Source organism: Solanum pennellii, chromosome 6 (assembly GCF_001406875.1).
Source record: "Solanum pennellii chromosome 6, SPENNV200".
NCBI classification, from domain to species: Eukaryota; Viridiplantae; Streptophyta; class Magnoliopsida; order Solanales; family Solanaceae; genus Solanum; species Solanum pennellii.
Genome location: NC_028642.1, coordinates 24,579,199 through 24,590,488, shown reverse-complemented (window position 1 = coordinate 24,590,488; position 11,290 = coordinate 24,579,199). Strand labels below are relative to the sequence as shown.

Genomic DNA, 11,290 nt, shown 5'->3' with positions numbered 1-11,290 from the left:
TCGTTGGCCACTCGTGGTTGCACACTGCCTATGCAATGTTTCCTCTTACGTGCTAGGGTCCTCCTCAAAGGCCCTTGGTTGGTCTTTGGGGAGTCGTGCTCAAACGTTTTGATCAAGAATCCGCTTTAACAATTTTGATACAGCTTTCCACCTAATGTCATCGATTTACGACTCCTTAAATCTAGTAAATAAGGCTAACGCACCTTAGTAACTCTTTAAACCAACTTCCGGATTTCATAGACGTTTTTGGATGTTTTGGTTTCTAGACTTCCTAAATGACCTATACTCATTAAAACAGACATGAAACACTGTTTAGAACTCATGATACTTATGTTAGGCTTTACGACACGTCTGTAATTTTTTGAAGTGTTACATTACTCATATAAGTACCTCATTAACTCATGAAACACACATAAAGGCACATAACCACACATGAGGTACATATGTGACCTACTCGTCAAACGTCTTAGTCATCTCTTGACGTTAAATTTCCAATGCACCTAAATCATTAGATAATGCCTCAATACCACATTATATACCTTTTTAGGACCTTATACCCTCATGAAAGTCATGTTAGGCTCTAGATTAACCTATGTTAGTTTCGAGGTATCACAATCTCCCCCACATGGACAACATTCGTCCTCAAATGACACTTTGCCACTCTCTAAGCACTTTCAATAGCAGATATTCAACATAAATTATCATGGATATACCACATAATACATTATACGACAAACAATCAATGAGAAACATCAATTGAACATAATCAAGAGAATCAAAACACAACAAGAAGTTAGAAACGTTTCTACAACTAATTATGCCATTAGACTCACATCCTTCTTTCTATATCCGAAAAAAATCATTTTATATTCATTATTGTGCTCATATACCTTCGTTATATACACATTAAAAATATTTTCGACCAAACAATGGATTAGCTAATTTTTCAAAAATTTTACAGTGAGCAGGCAGCCTTTACAGTAAATTATGCCACAATTTTAAAAAATTTATCTTTTGGGCATTTCATTATGGAAACATGCTAGTGTGCAACATAAAATCATATAAACACAATTTACAACATAATCATTACTTCATGAAATGCACATTCAAGGAATCAATGAAATTCAATTTCAATAAGACCCCTAAACACAATGCACCATATATCATACTACTATGAATTTCTACTCTCATGCTTGAGTTGAATATACGAGATGAGGCAATCAATCAAAACATCACTACACATCATAATCACCCCCATTACTTAGAAGGAACTCATAACACTAAATAAATACAAGAACTTACGATATCATCATCACCCTCATCTGGCTTTGTTCTTCTAGTCCTGAGTTCATAGAAACACCTCATATTTGGAGCATTATCTTTAGGAACATTAGGAGAAACTTTGCTACCATCTCTAGTAGGACAATCCCTCACTTTATGTCCATCTTAACCACATCCAAAAAAACTCCCGGTATCCAATGGACACTCCCCATAATTATTCTTTCCACTAGTAACACAAGTTGGCTTACCACCTTGAGAACCACTACCTTTCTCATGTTTTACCGAGGAACACTAGGTCCATCTTGAGTTTGAGCCCTCTTCTTGCACCTAATTTGACTTTGGTCACTTGAACCACTTCACAACAAGTTTCTAGCAATCCTAAAAAGTTTAGACTCCTCAATTGATTGGCATACACCATGAGTCTAGCTAGGGTTCATATCATCATAGAGCATAGACGTATGTCATTTTTCTTTCACAAGGTCGGCTACACCCGTCACAAACGTACAATCTCATCCCTAGGATTAGAAACGAAGGAATGAGCATATCTAGACAACATAGAAAACTTCAAAGAATACTCCTCAACACTCATATTACCGTGCTTGAGATTAATGAAATTTTCAACCGTCACCTCCCTCCTTTCACGGGGAAAGTACTTTCCCAAGAAAGACTCCTTAAAATCTTTCCACTCTATATGTCCCGAGTCATCCAGACTATTATCTTTCCATTGAGTGTACCACGCTTGAGAAACCTCCCTCACTTGGTACGAAGCCAACTCCGTCTTCTCCCTAGGAGTAACCCCCATGGCACCCAACACATTGTACACACCATCTAGAAACTCTAGGGGATCCTCTTCGACCTTAGATCCAAGAAAGACAGGAGGATTCATCCTTACAAAGCTTCTCAATGTAGATGTCATAGTGCTCTCCACAACATTCACTCTAGGAAGCATAACAATATTCACATATGTAGTCAAAGTTCGGGCTAATATAATATAAGCCTCTCTAATATCCCCACTAGTCATTTACGGGGGAACCTGCGGAACCTGATTACCTTGACCTCCAATAGGGACATGATCACCTTGAGCACCTTGAGCAACATGCTCTACTTGTTCAACTTGAGGAGGAACTTCCTCATCTACCCTTCCTTCTTCCAAGCTTCTAACGATTATCCCTCTATTAGTAATCTCCTATAAACACAAAAAAAAAATTAAGAATAGACACTTACAACCTCAACTCCATAGGGAAGACACAAGATTCATGAAGAAAGTGAAACTCTATCCTCCTATATTCTCTCTCGCACAGATGTGCCGCTACTCACACCGATTGTCAAGACTCTACTAGACATGGTTTTAAGAGACTTTTTGATTCCTAAGACCACTTTCATAACCTATGCTCTGATACCAAGCTTGTCACGACCCGATACCACACCATAGAAGATAGTGTCAATCTCGAATCCTGGACTGGCGTACTTGACCTTTCGGAGGTCTTGTACAAGCCCTTCTGTAACGTTCATCATATATAAACATATGATAAGTAGTACGGAAATAAATCTTTACTCACGAATATCTTAGAACATCTTTCCATATTTAAATCATAGAAACACTAAGGGACAACATATGCCATTCATAGACTCAATAATACATGGGACATGTCCCATACAATACAAATATAGAAATACTTAGTCTATTACAGTACGTTGAAACAAAAGACACATATATATGCCCTCAAGTCAAATGAGTACATAATTTAACTTTTTTTGAACGACTCTAGAATCCAAGCTTTTCTTCACGATCCTTCTCAACTTCCACCTACACCATTAAATATAACAAAATGTATGAAATTAGTACAAACATTTGTACTAAGAATGGCATAATGCATAAAATCATGAAAACGAACATTTATTAGAAACATCATCTTTTTCATTAAAACATCATTTAATAAGCATAATAGTAACATTTAACACCTTAGAAACACATTATAAATCACTTAATCAAATTATCACACTTTTCAGGACAACTTACAGTGAACTCTTGTCACATTATAGTGACTATTTTCCATGTTACAGTGAAGTTTCTCAACTTCAAAAGGAACACCTTCTAGCATGCAATCCTCTAATTAAAAGTAATTCTAAGACTCACTTAAGTAATACAAAGAGAGACCACCTATACACCCTCTCTAGGCACACCTAAAAGACCCTTAAGAACACCTATAATGAGATACACACACTCACAATACACCAAGCACATGAACATGAGATCCTCCTACAAAAGGTGATTCTAAGTCTAACTTGAGTGAGGTGTGAAGCGACCGCCAATACAATCCCTTCACACACACTTAATAGATCCTTTAAACTACCAATGATAGAATAATTCTCACTTTAATACAACAACATATAGAATATGACATTCTCCCTTCCAAAAGTTATTAAACGACATATGTAAATTAAAAAGATAATGTCCATGATTAACCTATTCAGCATTACCTAGATAATCCTTAAGACCACCACAGGAGTAGATCATGTCTACTTAATCAAAAAATTTCCATAACTAGAGTAATTCTTAAGACTTATCTAAGTCACATACGAAATGACCATTCCTATTTCCCCTTCACACCTTAACATGACAACCTTTAACTACTCTAGATAAGTATATATTCATTTAAGATGCTTTCTAGCTTAAGTCATTACATTCATTAGTTCATTTAAGAGACATACATCACATAAAGGACATTCAAGTAATGGTAGACCTAGGGATTCTCACTAACATCTTCAAAGCCTAATGTTCAAAGTCTAGATAGCATCCTATACTACCACCTGAACTTCATAGAACTTCTCCAATACTGTAGGTATCCGATATGATGAGAATAGGCAATGACCGACATAGACCATAGTAGCAATACATGGAATATGGAGATGTAACCTACTCCGATTGAGAATGTTCTACTTGTCAATGGTAGAACTTGGACACATCCCACCTAGGCATATGGTTAAGGAATATGAAGGGCTTTCTTTGTACTTCAGCCTCAATCTTAACTAGAGCTACTTCCCTTACCATACTCACTCAGTGCTAGCCTTTGTTCTCATAGAGTAACTGACACAAAGGTTCATACAAAGGGTTTCATATCATACTCATAACCCAATCACATTTACATTAACAAAGAGGTCCACTAGGACTACCTTACAATGGCGAGAAAGATATCTCATAACGACTTTCATATGGATGATAGGACGATGTTCCATCCAACCAACCTTAAGTTCATCATTCATTTCAAGAAAGATACTATTACTGCTTTCGACTTCAATGTTCATAACCTTACCACTAGGTTCAAGGTTTCACATAAATTACCTCTTCACATAATTCAAGGTCTCATATCATTTAGACATTCAAGACTAAGATGTTTTATCATCCTAAGTCAAGACATCTCATATTAACATACATACATCTATCAAGTAAGTGACACAAGTCTACCAAAATAAGACATAACATACTTCACCTTAGGACATATTGCATACATTTTAGAAGAACAAAAGATCAACTAAGCATACTTACTTGTCATCCTATATACTATCATCAATATAATCATCATAGACACATATAGTCAAGTAGGAATAACCATACATTAACTCTAAGACTGCACATATAGAGATATATTCGTAGTCTAACATAATTACATAGAAACATCAAGAGAACACATACTTTCACATTGGTAACATGTAGGTAGATATGATCATAGTAAGTGCTGAGAAGGCCATGAATATTATATACATAAAGTAACGCCGACAAGGACATAAGTGCAACGTACAAATCACAACATAATTCAAGTCTAACAAAATATAAAAATAAAAATATTTAGGGAAGCGTAACACCTATCCATTCTCACCCTTTGAATCTATAACTAAATTATCCAATTCAATATCGTATGGCCCTTACCAGTCACGACCAGGATTCTGGAATTTGAATCGCAACCCGCGTTGTTCACCTATCAGAGGTCGCAAACGATCCTCTTACTACATTCATCACATTTATATAGTTAAATTTTCAAACATTTAAAAACTTTTTAAACTAATGAAGTACACATAGGCTTTATATACTTCTTACGTAGATAGATCATATACTAATCTCAAGGTTAAGGACAACCATTCAACAATTGTGTAATCAATTCAAATTAAAGAATAACATATCATAGTAGTTTGCCAAAACGTCCTTATTGTAGAGCTTCGAATAAATGTATAAATAATAGGGACAACATCCACTAGCTATGCCTAAACACAAATGCTAGACTATAACTGTAGCATCCTCGAAATCAAGAGGACCTACCAAATGGTCTGGACAACGCTGAGTCCAAACTGTTGTGATGAGTCTTCAATCTGCTCTCTGACCTGTACCTATAAAAATAGTAAATTGTATAGGGTTTGTACACCACTTGCAATAAGTATGGGTGTCTGAACACTTAGATATAAGGCTATGAATGATAAAGGAAATCTCTTCTTAAACAACATGTCATTTCTGGAGAGTGTAGTCACTAGACTTTCCTAAATCATTAGTTGTAAAGTATGGTATGAATATGATGTATTTTAATGCATTCAAAGCACACAACTCATTTTCTATGTGATTAACAGACATTAGAATCATCAATATATTTTTAGAACAACTCGAGTGAATATTTGAGATTTTCATCCTCTTGACCCCAAGAGCTTCTATTTTTACACTTAGTTTATTTTTATTCTTTTTCTTCTTGTTATTCTATAGTTCAATAATTTCTTTGGTCCTATATTTTACTTACAAGTGCAATGGTTCACTGTAGTCCCATTCCCACAATAAACCATGTAAGTAATCCAAGGACTATGGAATGATTTCAGTATCCTTACAATATGTCATTCATTACATTATGTATTCATTAACACTTCGTAAGCCAATCTCTATTGGCCATGCCACTTATTTCATCATTTTCATATTAGGGAAGTTATGAAGCTTTGATTTTCTTTTATGTTTCTTCTCCCCTTTATTGGCATCATATAAGAAGTGATTATAAGAAAATTTTATTTGGCTCTGTCCATTATTTGCTGAAACTTCATTGGTATTGATATTGGCAATTGACATTTTTATGCTCTTACTTTCATAGATAACTTTGAACATGCGTCCATCGCCTTTGTTTCTTACTTTCTTAGAGACACGTTTGGATGGAAGATCATGCTATTTAACATGAAATCTAGTGTCTTCTCCACATCGAAAATAGGTGATTCACCGGTTAAATTAATCTAGATGATGTGAGGTACATGAAATCCAGTGTCTGCCCCATAGCGAAAAGGGGTGAATCCTAGATAAGGAGAATCCATCTCAAGTTTTTTCCCCACACCGAAAGGGATAGCTCACGGCTAAAAATTAACTAACATAGATCATATGAGCTAAACATGAAATCCGAAGTCTTCCCCACACCAAAAAAAGGTGATCTCACTTTCCAAGGTGAGATTGAAACATACATATCTCTCTTAGGTGGAAACTGCAAGCTAGTTCCTATATTTTCTAGACATAGTTAGAAGACTAGGGACTTAAGGAGACTACTTATCCACCTTGGTGGTAGCCTCGTCTCATTAGACTTACACATGCAAGGACATTCTCATAACTAGTCTAACGTTGCTTTTCTCACTGTCATTATCTTCTTATCTTTTAGAGTATACTCAAACATTATGGAAGCTTGCTTCTATATTGATATTTACTTACTCTATTGATGAATTTTCATCCTTTTCATTACATTGATGAAATTTGAATTTTCCTTACATAAATCTTTGGTGTTAATGAGACTTATGTCACACGTTCGAACACCTTCATTCATGAGTATTTTTAACATAGTAGCTTGCGTATAAGTGAGCCTTGTCTCACTTCTTTTAACACCTCATTCTAGTCACTTTCTTAACTTAGACATCTTTAGTTATGTTATTACTCGTGTTACTTGTTTACTTTCGTTTAGTAGCTTCATATTATCATTTATGGACGATGAGCACTTCATTTAATGAGTTGCATATGTTCATAGTTCAATAGTTTAGAGCATGATGGGAATTGTCCCAATGAATGGCATGCCCTTTGATATGGATTCATTGAATTAGTTTAGAAGTTATTGAGTCTTCATTTCATTATTTTGTGTACACAAGATTAGCATATGATTAGTATCGACTTAAGCAATTGGGTATAGATTACATAACCATTCTTGTAGGCATAAGCCAATTTCATGTTCAACATGCTTAAGTTTTTATACGTTATACATTGGCCAATCTTTTAGTAATGTAAAAATATTATAGTCAATTCCCTACAACTTATTTGACAATGTAGTGTTAGCCAATTTATTGGCAAATGACAGGCAATTCATTCAAAGGTGATTATATGGAGATCTTTTAAGCCAATCTTAGTTCATAACTTTAAGCATAATGTTTTTAAACATCTTTGACGGCATCATATTAACATTTGATGAATATAACATATTCATAAAGTCACATTAACAGCAAATAAGAATTCGGACGAACACATCAACACATAAACATTTTTCGACATAACTTAGCATTACTTTGTTCTTAAATTCAACTAATAAACAGTTAACATCATACGATAACAATTTTCAAGGTTCATTCGACATTCATAATTCAAGAACCCTACACATTAAGATCATCCATACCATATACCAACGACATGATCAATACTTATCTACACAACATATAAATCGTAACAAGAATATTAGGGAAAAGGAAAGTTCGACGAGAACTTTGGGAAAACAGCCCTAGTTTCGAGATCTCATGGATTACAACGATGGAAAGTACTCTTGGAGAAATAATTCCAGGAGAGAAACCTTGAAATCGCCTAGAACGTCTATGAACTTTCTGCCTCTTTCATTTGTTCGTTTTAGCATTGTGTTCTTTGACTCGTTGTTCGTGAGTTTTAGGTTTAGGAACTTATATTTACACATTAAAATAAGGCCTAATAAGTTAGTTAAATTAATTAATTAATTAATTACTAAAATCCCCTCCTAGATTAACTAGGACTAGGAAAATGCAACACTTAGTCAAATCTTAAATTTTTCCTAAGAATTTCGTTTTTCCCCATTAAATTAATTAATTAAGAGACCTAGGGTATTTATTTAAATTTCCCTAAATCACTCAAACCATAACTAACCCTTTTGGACCATCTTAGGTTAAGTACTAGTATGTTTCTTGAGTTATACTAGGTTAGTGAAAGAATTTCAATTTGATCCATTTAATTTAAGTAATAAAATGTATAATATACTTATCAAGGGACCTAGGGTTATTAATAAAGTACCCTTAAGTCGATATAATCATAACTCACCCTTTGGACCATCCTAGGTTAGGTACTAGGTTGTCTTTTTCTTGTCTTAACCGAAATCTGTAATTTCTTTGTGATTTCGGTTTTAGCCGTTTAAATTAATTAATAAAGTTGCTAACTTAATTAAGTAATTAACCTAGGGTAATTAATATAGTGTCCCTAAGATTTTAGGACCATAACCAACATTTTGGACAATCCTAGGTTAGGTACAAGGTTGTCTCTTTAAGTAGAACCTTTTGGACAATCCTAGGTTTAGGTACAAGGTTGTCTCTTTATGTAGTTAATAGGTTACTATCACCCGGTTAATTCTTACGTTGTCGGCTTCACTTATTTGTTTAGATCAGGTTGTCCTAGGACAGTTTACTTTCTATGGAAGTTAGTTAAAGTGTAAAATTATTTAGAGATCTAGGTCCCACATGGGTGAACCCATGTGCATGCTATGTATTAACTACCCTAACCAAATTCGGTTAGGGTGGTACCCTCTTGGTCGTTTCTCTTCTCCCCATGTGCTTAAACATGGGCTTTCACATGGGTTGCTTGTACTTTCCTAACTAACTATTATCAATGGGTCATTTAGGAATGTTTACTTATCATCCCAAGGAGCCTCATATCCTTGGGTACTACTTAATCTACAAGATCATTTTTATTAGTCATGTGCTATGGTGCCAAGGCTTGACAATTGGATGCCTCGTACCTAATTTGTTGGGTTGAGAATTAATATGTGTATTTTTAGCTTAGGATTTTCATTGCAGGTACATTTCTTAGACAATCTCATTAATTTTAGAAAATTGGCTAACACTCTTTAAGCCAATATTTTCTAGTATTCCCAATATTTTGATTATTTGGGTATTATACAAAAATTGGCTAATACCGATTAGCCAATTTTCTATTCTATGCACAATACTTCTTAATGTTGGGCATTGGGATGCCTATGTACCCCCCAATACCTATTGTTAAAACTTAATAGGCCCTTCACTATATGGGCATTTTTTCTGGAATGTTACATTATCCCCCCCACCCCCCCTAGGAACATTCATCCCAGAATGACACTACACATCATCTTAAATCAAGGAGGGTAATTTTTTGAAACACCATATTAAACTTGAGAATTTACTCTTAGTGAATTTCTGATTCACACTTACTCTTGATAATGCATATTACTCAATCTTATTTGAAGCTTCATATTTGAGATTGAGGAACTTTCTTCTCAATCGCACTTAACTTAATGCACATCACAACTCATGGAAAACAAAAGTCATGTCTACGCTATACAAAAACAGCATTGTAATGAAAGCATGAACTCGTTTTAACTCATATAGTGCAAGTATAAAATACACTTAACATTTCGGACATAAATTAGTATTACTTTGTGTTAAATATAAGCAATAAATACTTAACATCATTCTATTACAATTTCCTAGGTTAATTCGACATTCATAATTCAACAACCCTACACATTAAGATCATCCAGCACCACATACCAACAACATAATCAAGATAAATCCATACAACATATAAATCGTAACAAGGATACTAGGGAAAACGAAAGTTCAATGAGAACTTTGGGAAAGCAGCCCTAGTTTTGAGATATCATGGATTACAACGATTGAAGGTACTCTAGGAGAAAGAATTACAGGAAAGAAACTCATACCATAAGTATAAATTAATCTACAAAGACCACCTTGAACAAAAACTTGAACAAATCTTGATTTCTCTTAGAACGTCTATGAACTTTCTACGTATTTCGTTCGTTCGTTTTAGCATTTTGTTCTTTGAGTGTTTGATCATAAGTTTTAGGTTTAGGAACTGATATTGACTCATTCAACTATGTCTTAATAAGTTAATTAAATAAATAAATTAAGTAATTACTAAAAAGCCCTTCCTAAATTCAGTAGAATTATTAAAACACAATACTTAGTAAAATCTTAAGTTTTTCGGAGGAATTTCGTTTTCACCTTTAAATTAATTAATTAAATGGATAATATAATTAATTTAGGGACCTAGGGTAACTACTAAAGTTCCCCTAAATCATTGGAACCATAACTAACTCTTTTGGACCATCCTAGGTTAAGTAGTAGGATGTTTCTTGAGTTATACTAGGATAGTATAAGAATATCTGTTTGAAACCTTTAATTTAATTAATTAAATGGATAATTTAATTAATTAAGGTACATATGGTAATTACTAAAGTACGCATAAGTAATTATAACCATAACTAACCCTTTGGACCATCCTAGGTTAGGTACTAGGTTGTCTTTTTCTTGTCTAAATTGAAATCTGGAAATTTCATTGTCATTTTGGTTTTTTCCTTTTAAATTAATTACTTAAGTAATTAAATTAATTAAGTAAGTAACATAGGGTAATTACAAAAGTATCCCTATGATTTTGCTACCATAACCAACCTTTTGGACAATTCTAGGTTAGGTACTAGGTTGTCTCTTTTACTAGTTATTAGGCTAGTGTCATCCGGTTGAGTCTTAGGTTGTCAGGTGCACTAATTAGTTTATTTCGGTTGTTCCTAGGTAAGTTAAATAGTTAGGGCAGTTAATTAGTGTCTAGAATTTGCTATATATCTAGGCCCACATGGGTGAACCCATGTGAACGCCATCCCCATAACTACCCTAACTAAATCGGTTAGGCTGGTCCCCTCTTGACCATTTGTCCCCATGTGATTGCACATGG

The 11,290-nt window shown here is 34.3% G+C and overlaps 1 protein-coding gene across 1 annotated transcript; it reads right to left on the bottom strand.

Moving 5' to 3' along the window:
* Window positions 1-1,774: 1,774 nt before the first annotated feature.
* On the bottom strand, window positions 1,775-2,197 carry LOC107022191. The gene has a single exon (XM_015222873.2). The coding sequence runs from the start codon at window positions 2,195-2,197 to the stop codon at window positions 1,775-1,777; it is 423 nt and encodes a 140-aa protein (XP_015078359.2).
* Between the last annotated feature and the right edge of the window lie 9,093 nt (window positions 2,198-11,290).